Source organism: Merops nubicus, unplaced genomic scaffold (genome assembly GCF_000691845.1).
Source record: "Merops nubicus isolate BGI_N331 unplaced genomic scaffold, ASM69184v1 scaffold11669, whole genome shotgun sequence".
Taxonomy (NCBI): Eukaryota; Metazoa; Chordata; class Aves; order Coraciiformes; family Meropidae; genus Merops; species Merops nubicus.
Window position 1 is genome coordinate 9,420 of NW_008631698.1, and position 13,227 is coordinate 22,646.

A 13,227-nucleotide genomic window follows, 5' to 3' on the forward strand; every position below is an offset into this window, starting at 1 on the left:
AAAGTCCCTTTTTTTTAATTTATTTTCTTTTAAAAAAAGTTTTCCTCCGTTCAGTCTGCCATAGTCAGCATGTACTCATGGCTGAAGTGAGTCTTTCACCTGTCAGCAAGGCTCTAGGAGCATGGAGAAAAGTACAAAAGCTCCTATTTCTGTCTTGGTTTTTGCTTTTTGTCCGCTGCATGACATTTGGGTTGTCGCTTGGTTTGTTCCATGCTGAGACTTGATCTTCTGTTTTCTCTTCAGAACTTCTTATAAGTGAATTTCACAGGAGAGGGCTGCTTGTTCACTTCAACTTTCTGTTGATATATAAACTGAAGCAGGCCTTGCTGCAAAAGTTTGAAAAATACACCAAGTGTGTTGTGCAGTTTTTCCTCCATGTTTAAAAAGATATTAGCATGGTTCCTCTAATTAAGGAAAAAAAAAAAAGACTCTGTGTTTAATGTTATTGTTGTTTCTTCTGCATGTTGTATTTTATGCTATAATTAAAGCCCCGATGGTACATCAGAATTTACAGATTATAGGGGAAGGTATGCAAATGGTCTTCCTCACCATCAGGTTTATGCTTTTGTAGTAGGTGATGAAATGTAGATGAAAGAGGTGTGGATTTCAAAGTGGGGGTTGCAGTTGGAAGGAGTTGCAGCTGTAGCTGCCTGGGGACTGACTGTAGAATGAGGAGTGCAAAACATAATCTGCAGGGAAACTAGAGCTTCTCTTGCTGTGTGAGTTTATTTTGGTAGATTTTCTTTCATGTTTTGCTTGAGCCAAATTAAAGTCATCACTAAAATTAAAAGGCATGATCATTTGGCTGGACTTTTAAGAGACATAACAGCAAGCTGTGCAATCTTTCCAGCGATGAGCTCTTCTCGTAGCGAAGAGAAGAAACCGCTGGGTTTAAGTGTGTTAAAACTGGTACTTTGTGAAGAGAAGAGAGCGAATAAAATGCAGATTGCTCCTTAACTAATGGTGCATCAGTTGGCTGTTGAAGCAGACCTGTGGCAGGAGTTACGGGCTCCTGAGCGTGTAGTGCTAGAGCAGAGCTCTCCCTTGTAGCAGCAGAGCAGCGCGGCGCCCAGCAGCATCCCGAGTGACGGCTTCACGCTTCTCTCTCCCACAGGTTTGGGCAAGACCAAGAGAAAGACGAGCGCGAGGGACGCCTCGCCCACGCCCAGCACGGACGCAGAGTACCCCTCCAACGGCAGCGGCGCCGACCGCATCTACGACCTGAACATCCCGGCCTACGTCAAGTTCGCCTACGGCGCCGAGCGGGAGGACGAGCTCTCCCTGGTGAAGGGCTCCCGGGTGATCGTCATGGAGAAGTGCAGCGACGGCTGGTGGAGGGGGAGCTACAACGGACAGATCGGCTGGTTTCCTTCGAACTATGTGGTGGAGGAGGTGGAGGAGGCGAGCGCGGATTCCCCCAGCTTCCTCAGCTTGAGGAAAGGCGCCTCCATGAGTAACGGCCAGGGCACCAAAGTACTCCACGTTGTTCAGACACTGTATCCGTTCAGCTCCGTCACAGAAGAAGAGCTCAATTTTGAAAAAGGGGAGACAATGGAAGTCATCGAAAAGCCAGAAAACGACCCAGAGTGGTGGAAATGTAAAAATTCCAGAGGGCAAATTGGGCTTGTTCCTAAAAACTATGTAGTAATCATTAGCGATGGCCCTACCATGAACACTTCCCATCCGCCTCAGATAAGCTACACGGGACCATCTTCCACCGGGCGGTTTGCTGGAAGAGAGTGGTATTATGGGAATGTCACCCGGCACCAAGCAGAGTGTGCCCTGAACGAGCGGGGCGTGGAAGGAGACTTCCTGGTTAGAGACAGTGAATCCTCGGTAAGTGGGGCTCAGCTGGGTTAACAGGAGTGACAGCTAAGAGCTGCTCGATCTCTAGTCAAAGGGCGTTTCTCCCTCCAAGAAGCCTTGCCGAGTGACACGCTTCCCTCGGTCTGTTAGTGAAGTGCAGTGGCATTTACACTGGAATTCAGCAGCTGTGGTCCCTAGTGTCCAGGGTTTTCTAATCAGTAGGCAGGCAAGTAAATATTTCAGGCTTCAGTGTCGCTTTTCACGTCTTCCCAGTCAGCCATCCTCCTCAAATTTACAGTGCTACGAGGTACAATAATTCTTGTGAATTGCAGAGTCGGTCATTTTAGATTGGGTTTTAAAAGTAATTTCCAATGGGATCCTTGCGCTGCTTGGTTTTGTTCTACTTTAAGTTGAGTCATAGTATAGGTTCTTTAAACTGTTGGTTAAGCCCCCATTTTAACGTAGTTTTTCTCCACGTAGATTATTTAGGCTGTAATAAGGGAAAGTTGTATTTAATTGTTAAGAATATGATACACAACAGAGAGGGTTAAGTCAGCAGCTCATGTGCTTTGTAAATGGAGCCTTGATGACATCAGAGGGACATGAATAATGCTGATTAGGGATCATTCTAATTCTGAAAGTTCAAATTTAAAATTATACTGAAAGGCCTTTCATGTATGCTGAGGCCAGAGGATTCATAGTTAAAGCACTCAAAATTTAATTATACTTTGGCTGATTTTGAGGAGCTGACAGAGTTTAATAATTCCCTAATACATCTTTCAAAAGCTAAAACCAAAAAAGAAGAACCAAATCTGCATTTGTGATTAGGGCTTTTCTGCACCTATTATTTCAATTGTAGGGCCATTCCATGAAGACAAATTATTGTTTGGTAGATGTCTCCATCTAAGTATTTTGTTGCTTCCTGTCTAAAAATTCAAAACTAGCATAGTTGTATTAGCTCAGTCTTCTAATTTGAGCATGCAGTACTACTAAAAGTATACCTTGTACAGCCAGAGACATCTGTCTCTGTGCCATGTTTGTGTGAGGTTTCTCTGTGCCCATAGTGTGGGCTGTCCTGGTTTACAACCAAGAGCATGAATACAAGCTAAAGCAATGTCAGCTGCAGGTACTTTGAGCCTTCATATGTTTTTTAAAAGATTTCTTGATGGCCTTCAGAAAGCCATACTCATTACCTCTATCACTTCTGGTGAGAACCTGTGATATTCTTTATCATGATTGTCTATAAATTGGGGGAAAACTTCACATAAACTATACTTCATGTAAATTATTTCAGTAGCTACTCAATAGTAAGTGTTGGCATAAACTGTGTGCTGGAAAGCAAAACATTTGCTTTAAGTAATGGGGAGAGAATTAAGCTTGAGCTCAAATCTGGAAGTAAAGAGCCTTTTAGCTCCCCATACTTCCTTTGAACTATGTTTCACATTTAATTTGCTGATTCTCTTCTTCCTTAGTTACAATTTCAGCTACTTAGAAGAGGTCTGAGAAGAAATAAAAATCTGAGGTAGTATTGGGGCAGATTCATTAAGTATTGCATACTAAAGGATACTCTTCAGTGGACAAGCAACTAAATATTTCAGACTTCAGTTTAACTTTTCAGTTTAATCTTTTATTAAATTTTGGGATTGGCTGGCACATTGGCTCTTGGCAAGGGAGATGAACAGAGGCTTCTAGTGACAGCAGAACAGCAGCTGAAAGGCAAAGAAATTGTTAGTTCTGTAGGATTTTCTAAATTGAATTAAAACTTTGTATTTCATTTTTTTGACAATGTTAGCATATTATTATTATTGGAACTAGGACTCCTACTATTCACTAAAAATTTTACATCATACATAGCAGTATTGACAAAATAAAATTCCCTAATAGTCACGAATATTTTTTTGTCTGGGTACAGTATTGTCTGACTAAATTTCAGGCATCTTTCCTTGATTAGTTTGCTCTGCAGAAGGCATAATAGGTGTCAAAATACCCTTTCTTTGAAGCTCTGTGTCACTGAGTTCTTATTTTTGCTGTTAGTTAACGGTTGTCACTAAACAAAGGCAAAGGTAAATAAACCAGAGGAGAACAGGAAAATATAACAGAGATTTAGAAAACGTGACTGGCTTAGAGAGGCTGAGAGGACTCCAGTTTGTGTAGTCAGCAGAAGACTGAGGTGGGGTATGCAGCCTTCTTGAGTGTAGAAGGCCACTAGAGGATGATGAAAATCATTAAATTACAGTAGTTCAGCTCTCTCTTCAAGGTGGTAGGGGCAAGGGGGCATACTGGGTGTACCATGCCTTTGGTGTCTCCATCCAGCAGGTGGAAGCTTACTTTCAGATCTGGATGCTGCATTTTGGGTTAAACTGAGACAGCAGCTATCATTTTTTCTGCTGACTTCTGGGAGAGTGCCAGAGGGACAGTTTGAAAATGCGTCCATCACTTAGAACACAGAAATGTGCAGACATTTCCCAGCACACCATGTCACCGTGACCACCATGCTACAGCTCATTTCTTTGCTCTTAAGAGTCTACCTCTGGAGTAAACAAATTTCTTTGAAAGAGCAGGGTAACCTTTTAATTTAGTATGGTATAACATTAAAACACTTGCTTTCAAAGCAGTTTCAAATTTGCTGCCTGCATTGTTGCTAGGGAAATTGTTGTTTGTGGAACACAAAGTTTCATTCAGAATATAGTCTTCAAGTTGTTTCCAGCATTTAACATTTACTGGAATCCCAGAAAGTTTACTCAATTCCTATTACAGTAAGTTTTTTGCACACACATTAAAAAAAAGTGTTGAATTGAGGAACTTTTTTTTCCTTTTTTTTCTCCCTAATTTTGATCTGGTCTTGCAGATCCTGTATTTGGGTTTTTTTCTGAGCGAAGAGAAAAACTAGTTATGCATGTAAATGCCACCTTTATCTTTGTACTACTGAAGAGATTTATTTTTTATTAGGTTTAAAGAAATATTTTACACATCTCAAACTTTCAACTTCCCTAATCTTTATGTATCATACCATCAAATAATTTTTTTTATGTATGTGAATTATAGAAGCTTTGGGGATTGTTCCTTTGTTTTATTTGAAGTGTCAGGAGGGATATAATAAGCAAATGGGCGTGTTTGATAGCAGTGGCAGAAAGATCATAAAAGATCTGCTTCAAACTTCGTATGTATGGAACAAAGAAAGATGTTAGAGGTAACTCTTAAATTCTTGACAGTTGCCATGTTTCACACGGGTGGCTGCCGACGCTGTTCACACTGTGGCTAAAAGTCCCCAGGAGTCTGTGACCAGAGTGAAGCTGTTGTGTCCTCTCCAGTTGGCTCATCTTTCCACCAGACCAGCACTCCCCTTCTGTTGTGTGATGAACTGACCTATTAAAGCTGTGGATGGAGGTGTTATTCCTTTCTAAAAGGACCTATAGATAAAACTGTAAATCATCCTGCTGACCCTGTGCTTTTTGACCTGGTTTAGGGTTCTCTCTATAGCCTTCCATGCCCATAGGTACAAAAAGTCATCTGCATAAGGGTTTGCCTTAGATCTCTTTCTTTTTGCTCATGTTACTAAGCTATGAAAAGATCTCCTTGGATAGACACAGGTTTATATTACTCTGTATTCACTTGATGAGCTTATTGTGGTTTTCCATTTCAAATTTCAGTAGTTACAAGATTTTACAGTGTTTCTCTAGATTTAACTTCCCAGATGTTTGTCTCACAGCCAGATTCCTCTAGCCAAAAATATCCACCTCAGTTACACCTAGATCTGAGGGGTGATGCTATAGTGGAGAAAATCCTGAGGTGAACTCTTGTCAGGTAGCTAGGAGCCTGATTATCTTCATTAATTACGAAATGCTATTATTAGAACCATAAACTTGTTTGAACCATTTAAGCCCATGGCTTATGTAACAGGCACGGTTACCTACTGATGACATTTTTACCAGTTCTGTTATTCATAGGAAATGTCACCTTAGTTTTGGAGATGTAAATGAGGAGACTGAAGTGGAACATACCTAGTTAGAAATACTGCTTGATTTGTTCTTTCTGTCTCAGGCTGCCCAGCTGATAAAAACTGAAGTTTGCTGTCTCGCTTAAGTAGCACTCGTGAACAAGCCCTGGAGATTTAATCTGTGCAGTCTCTGTTCTGCCACTTCTTACCCTTTTGGAATTCCAGACTCCTTAGGGGGCAGATTTTTGCTCCCTCTGTGTAGTACCTAACACAAGACAAACAAGCCTTGGCTGACACCGTTGGCCTGGGTTGGGTGGGTGATCATCATGCTTTGAAGATCTAAGATTCCACTGGGGAGGGGAGCAAATTTGGAAGGAAGAAGGCTTTTTTTTTTTTGTTCAGATTCACCCCGGGAAGCAAGTGTGATTGCTAGTGCTGTAGCTAACAGGAAGCAGTAATAGGCTGTGGCTGGTGAGAAGGGAGGGCAGCCACACCTCTAGCTTCTGAACAGATCCTCTGCTGCAGACACCCTTAGACTTCAAAGGGAGCTTCTGTCAGGACTTGCAGTCCCCTTGCCACTCTGCTGCAAGTGGGTGTGAAGCTGGTGATCAGACAGCTCTGCTGCACAGCCCCACAGTGCCTTCCCCTGAAGCAGAGAGGTTATTTTTCTCAGACCAGTTCTGTTTATTAGCATGAACAAGCTCGTGCAAATTTTTTGGACTGTTCTAGGAGCAATTATTCGTTAGGAAGCAACAACTACATTCTGCCAATGCTGTCACAGCTATCAAATTATAGTGACTGGTCTTAAATGAGGTTGCAGGATGTAGTGTTAAGATGATCCTGACGATTGTATTGCATTAAGATGATACTGAGCACTGCAGGTGCCAGCTGGGTTTGTGTCAGTCCTTTGATATCACATTTACCTCCTGGGCTCTTTGTCCAGCAATAGTGACAGCAGAGGGAGGAGGCACTGATTGAGAGTTTGTGTGCTTTTTGAGGTGCTAATTCTGTAGCATTCAGGGCATCCCATATTTTCCTGGGGTTTTAATCCTCCAAGTACTAGATAGAAGCAGTGAAACGTGGCAACTGTTCAAAAATTGAAGCATTTGTCATCTTCTGTGACATGCTGTGATTGATGAATAGAGTGGAGAGGAGGAGAAAGTTTATCTTTAAAAACAGGCTTAAGGAAATATCCTAGTGGTTTATTTAAAATGGAAGAATAGAAATTTTATTAGAGCTGTATTTGAAGATCAATATAGCCAATTCCTAGACCTGTGTAATATTGCTTTTGGAACGTGGTGAATATTGCATAGAAGAAGGGTCTTTATTTTTACCTAAATGAGGTGTAAGGGGTAGAGAAAAGGAATTTTTAACCCTCCCGGATCGTTCTGTCCAGCCTGACCTTAAACCTTTCAGCTAGGACTTGTTTTTTTGGCTGGGTGACTGAGTAGTAGTGAGAGAAAACCTGAGTGTGGAAATGGAAGGAGTTGGGGTTCACAGGTTCACAGATAGGAGCTCAAAGGGTCTAGAGTAGTCTGAAGAAAAGTGCATGAGAGTGTCTTCCATGGAGGAAGAGCATTGCCAAGTGGAACTGACCTGAAAGGAAAAAAATAAGTTGCTGGATCATTAAAAGGCTTTCAGAGGGAGTTATTTTTTCCAGCATTGCCATTTATGAAAAACTGTCTTGTTTTATTCTCAAATGGGGATTGTAAAGAGGGAACCTGCTTTCCCAGTCTCATTTGTTTTCCCTCGTATCTCTTCATGATAAAGTTCTCCATCTTTTTTGAAAAGACAGTGAAATTCCTGGCCAAGGAAGTAAAATTAAAGGTACATCTTCCTACCTGTTGTCTTCCACGTGCTGTAGGCACCATCTAGACTGTGGTCATCTTAGCCATAAAGAGGAGTTAAAATAATCTGAAACAATTCACCAGTAGTACTACACCTGGCCTGAAGAGCTGCAGATGCATAACAGCTCATCTTCAGTTTTCTGTTTTAAGAGCTGATTTAACTTCAGGTTTAGGTCTTCCCAATTAGAATGGTACAGAAATATTTGTAGGTCCCCTGCCATGAAGTTGTGCTCTGTAATTCTATTGCAGAGTCATCAGCTCTTCTATAGATTTCAGGGATTAAAGCTTAATTCTGATGTGCTTTTATTTGGTGCATGGGAGGCTTTTATTCTGGGAAAAGTTAGTGTGCAAACATCTAAATGTAGCAATTAATTTAAGAGGGAGAAGGGAGAAAAATTGGCCAGCAGTTGCAACAAGATAGCTTAAACAGTAAATAAAATAAACAGACTTGGAGCAAACCCAAGGAGGACAGCAGGGAACCAATTCAAGCCGTATCGAACCAGCACACTTTGAAATGGTAATGTTAAGAGCAGTAGTTTATCTGGAGATTTTTAAAAATTAGTCTTTTTAACCGTTTTGCGTGGTGGTTAGGATAGGAGAGAACCAAAATAAACCCCAATGCCAGTCCATTTGCTGTTGCTGGCTGTTGAACCCCGTGGCCGTGACTACGCTGAGGCCAATAAAGGGTTTCAGGATTTTTGGAACAGCTGTTTGAGCTCTTCCATCTCCTCACACCGGATGATGGCTCTCAGAAGAGTCAGAGCAGCCCTTCCGCCTTCTTTCTCCCTAAAAAAAAATGAAATCAGATCACGAAAAGATCTTTGTAAACTTTGTAACACATTCTGGAGAAAATAAGACATTATATAATGCCTTCTATTTATGCATCTATCTAATTAGCAGCTCTGAGGTTAGGAAGACTGGATAATAGTTCAGGAGAATTTTCATTCATTAAAGTTATGATGAAAATGCCAGGAAAAGTATTTAATGTATTATGTAGATCACTGCACGAAGATCTAAGTTGGGCCAGTGCCTGGGACACAGGATAGTGGATCAAAGGTCGCAGACCTATTCCAGCACCTCTCTGTGTGTTGTTATCTTTAGACCAGAAAGGATGTGGTAATGATTCTGATTTTTCTTCTAATTTTCTAATTCTTCTGATTTTTCCATGCTAAGAACAACTATGCTTTGTCAGAAAACATTAAAAATTTGTTATTTCATGTATTTTTAAACCTGTGTCATAACATCTTTTCCTGTTCCTAAAACAAACAAAAAAAATGCTTGGTTCAGATTCTGAACTTCCCATTTGTAAGCTCTTCTATTTCAAATGAGGGCATTTGGGTTACTGTCCATTGAAACATCCTAGGCCTGTGTGGCTGTGGCTGCCACGGGGTTTGGCCACGCTGCGTTCAGGGTCTTAACCACAGCACGGTGTTGGTGCAACCAGGTGAGCTTCAACCCAGCAGGACAGGTCAGGCTCGGTGTGGGCTCTCTGCAGCCTTGTTTGCAGTGCTCCTCAGGCAGGGGTTTCACTCAGAGTTAGCTGGCTTGGAATTGCAGTTATCAAACCTGAAGCTAGGGATGGGTGACAGGCCACAAAATGTATCTTGGGCGGAGCACTGGAAGCCCCAGATATATGCACGTTTCTTTCCATCCCTTTCCTCCACCTTCCCCACTCGTCTCCTCTTGGCAGTCCTGAAGGGTGTTGCAAGTATTTTGAGCCAGTGGCTTTGGAGCTGCTCAATGCCTGAGGCAGCCTTCCTGATGGAGCCAAGGCCTGCTGACACTGGGTTATGGAAGAAGCAATTCTTCTGTGTGTGTTACGTGAAATAATTTTTAAAGAAGTGTTTATGGAGATGGAGTGTAGTGGTTTGAGGTAGAAGAGGGTTAGTCCAGAGGTGTGGGAAGCTAGCTACTGGCTCGAGCAGTGCAGGAGAGGAAGGACTGTTGCCCAAAGCTGAGGTGCAGGCTGGGGAGTTGGGCCAGAGCCAGAGGAACAGGCACAGCAGGAGCTTTGTTTGCTCCAGGCAGGACAGAGGGAGGCAGCAGGGAAGGCAGAGAAGGCATCAGTACTGAAACAGGAGAGGGGGGGATGCGAGGGGTGAGATTTTGGGATGGGCAGAGCATGGGGGATGTCTGGGGCAGAGACCCACGTGAGTGCAGGAAGCAAGGCAGCGTGCCTGGGCAGATGCTGTCCCTCATCTCCCTCCAGCATGTTCTGGGCGTGTGCCTGACCCCCAGAACGCGGCGCAGGGGGCTCGAGAGGAGGCTGTGGTGTCACAGCCCCAGGTCTGGTGACAGCAGCCCTGTCCCAGGGCTCTGCTCCCCCCGGCTCGGCCCTGTGCTGCTCTGGGGCTGTTTGTGAGGCAGTGCTGGGAAGCAGCCTGTCCCCTGTGGGAGGTATGGAGCCTGGCCCAGCCCAGGGGAGGACCCAGGGACCGCAGCAAGGCTGGAGTCTGACAGGTGCCTTCAGTGGGCAGAGACCCTGCAGCAGGACCTCCAGAGTCGCCTCAGGCATTACACATCTCCATGAAGTGCTTGCTGCAAACTCTGGTGTGTGCTCTTTGTTTTTTATTGCTCCCTTTTCCTGCTGGCTGGCAACACCTGCCTGCAGCCACCTCTTGTGGAGCAAAGCCCAAACTCCCACCTCTACAGCCAGCAATGGTCGATGAACAGAGATGGAGTTCGGCTGGCAGGGGGGACAGTGTGTCCTTTCTACCCTCCTGTGGTGGCATGGGCTGCAGAAGGTGGAATGGTCTCATCCTGGCTCTTTGGATGACAGAGCTGTCTTCATTAAAGCAACCGATTGCCAAAACGAAGAGATTTATCATGTGAAATTGTTCTGCCCTGAATAACATAATTAGTGCATAAATTTTCTTTTGTGGGCGATGGTGTGACGGTGGGATTTTGTGCTGTGTTTTTATTCTATAGCTTTATCATTTTTAACAAAAAAAAGGTGTACTCAGTAGGAGAAATTATTCCCCATACATTTGGTAATGAAGATAAAAGGAGAATTTTTTTTGTCTTTAGAATGCAAAGCAAGAACAGCCCTCTAGTGGTCATGGCTCTAAAAAAAAGTGATAGGGGAATTTTCTTCATCTCACCCACCCCATATTGCAAAAATTGCTTTCTCCAGGACTCTCTAGCAAGGAAACAAGACATGATGAGAGTTTTTTCCCTTCTCCTCGACATTCTTGTGCTTCTAGATTGAGTAACTAAGATAATATTTGCCATTTAGTCATGTAATTGGCAACTTCAGACTGTGCATCTGGGGAGCTTTCATGTAACTGACTTAACTGTGCACGTTAATAATGATGGCAATTATTTATTGAATAATAGACTATTGGGTTTCTTAAGTAGCTAAGGCACCGAGCTGTGGAACAAAGACTAGCATAAATTACCATCAACTGTATGACACGGTTTGTTCCTGAAACCACAAAATTATGCCTTCATTTTGCTCACTTTTATGTAATTTTTTTTTTTTCTTCTTTTTTCTTTTTGAATTCTTCTCAACAGCCCAGTGACTTCTCGGTATCTCTAAAGGCATCGGGGAAGAACAAACATTTCAAGGTGCAGCTCGTGGACAATGTCTATTGTATTGGGCAGCGTCGCTTTAATACTATGGATGAGTTGGTGGAACACTACAAAAAGGCTCCCATCTTCACCAGTGAACACGGGGAAAAGCTATATCTTGTGAAAGCACTTCAGTGACGTTGGAGATGGACTTGGCCGCCTGGGCCTCTTACAACTTCCAAGCCTTAGGTCCTAAATTCACTTTTATAGAGCAGAGCAATATTGGAAGCAGGCTTAAGGAATAGGCTCTTTCTAAAGTGTTTGCTCTGTTGGTTGCTGTTTGTCCTTTTTTTTTGTTTTTTTTTTCCTTTTTTTTCTTTTTTTTGGTCTCTTTTTGCGTTCCAGTTCTGTTACTCCCCGACCACCTCTCTTCAGGTTGAGAGTTTCCCTTGGGTGGCCGTGGTGAGCACTCACCCTCCGGGCCGAGTTCAGAGCTCCCCTCTCCTGCGTCCGTTTACATAGTTAGCTCAGATCAAGGAGGGGGGTTTTCAGTTCCAACCAGCGTCCATCTGCTCAGACTGCTCTACCCAGGCCCAGCTCTCCGTTCAGAGGCACCGGGCACAGTTTGAATGCACTGAAGCTGCAGCTGCTGAAGTGACAGAGAGTAGACGTGACAGTTGTGGCTGTGAGTTCTGTAGCTATATCGCTTACCGAGTAGTATATTACAAAACCTCCTAGTTCCTAGAAGCACTCTTTACACTGTACTCTGCTATTACATTGCCTCTCTGACTCTTTGTAAAGAGTACACTAATTAAAAGCATTTTGTAATAGTACTTCTTAAACTACTATGGTAAGATTGTAGTAAAAAAAAGAAAACTATCTAGTGTATTTTGGTCTGTAATTGCAACAAAGAGAAATTTTATTTGAAAGTCGATTACTAGAGAAAGAATCATTGAATTGTAAAGGCTGAATGTTTTTTGGTAATCTGCAACCAAATGTGCCATCCACATAATGCTTTTTCCTCTTGCCCTTCTGCTTGTTTGAATTAAACGATTATGTATTTAATTCTCAAAGTAATATGTATCTGTAGCTGATTGTTGACACTAATACAGAGGATTAATAAAAACTGATCTTGGGACAGGGTGGGGCGGGCTACCAACACTATATATATATTTGCTTTACAGGAAGAAATCTTTGGGTTTTACAGAGGATGGCGTGGCTGGTAGGAAGAGACACACAGAATGTTTATGAAGAAAATGCATTTTTCTCTTTTTCTTTACATTTAAACTTCTTTATGGTTTAAATATACAGTCTTTAGATGGCACATTCCTGAGATTGAAGAAGGGATCGTGAGATCTCAAAATCTTGCATACTCAGTTTTTTGGATCTTGTAATAAAAAAGGTATTATGTCACCATGGAGTACTGGATTTATCCTTGGGTGCTAGTCCCACTGTTGCTTTAGCAAGGTGAAATAGAGTGAATAACTAATTTGTTTGTCTTGGAATCTGTGTGGCCTAAAAAGGAAACTTTGACTGCAGAGGTCAGTTTGATATGAGGTCCGATGAGCTCCGTGTTACTTGTTCCTGTGATAAGTCAGTCCATTCATAGCTTTAATGAAAACTGCAAGATGGAGCTGTTGCCTGGCATCTTTTTGCTATTAAAGCATCTTCTTTACCTGTTCTGTGTTCCAGCTAGTAGTAGCACAACTCCCTCTGTGCATAACTCCAGTGTAGGTTAGGCAGACACCAGTGCTGTCTGGCTTGCTTTGGTGTAGGAGATAGCACTGCCAGGAGACTGCACTGCAACGTCTGCAGATAAATCTCAGTCCTGCTCAGGCTCGAGGGGCAAGTACAATTTAAGTTCTACACGTGTACTATTCTCCCACCACTCCCAAAATCTTATTTCTGTAAGGTGGTGTGAATTGACAACTGTATTTTAATTAATAACTATATTTTTCTGTACGTGCATTAACTAAAATTGGGCAGTGACCCTTCTGCTGGGTCCAGCTTAACGAAGGGAAGAGTGATTCAGAGCAATCCAGAGTGGTCATGCCTTGTCCTGAAGAGCACCTACCCATGACTGCCTTCTAAGAGCATGTAAACTTTCCTTAGGAAGTTGGTGAGAAC

The 13,227-nt window shown here is 42.7% G+C and overlaps 1 protein-coding gene across 1 annotated transcript; it reads left to right on the top strand.

Annotated features, from left to right (window-relative positions):
* The first annotated feature begins 493 nt into the window (after positions 1-493).
* Positions 494-11,444, top strand: LOC103780018 (cytoplasmic protein NCK2). The gene is made up of 3 exons (XM_008947666.1): positions 494-527; positions 1,115-1,836; positions 11,104-11,444. The coding sequence occupies exons 1-3, from the start codon at positions 494-496 to the stop codon at positions 11,296-11,298; spliced, it is 951 nt and encodes a 316-aa protein (XP_008945914.1). The 3' UTR covers positions 11,299-11,444.
* Positions 11,445-13,227: the final 1,783 nt, after the last annotated feature.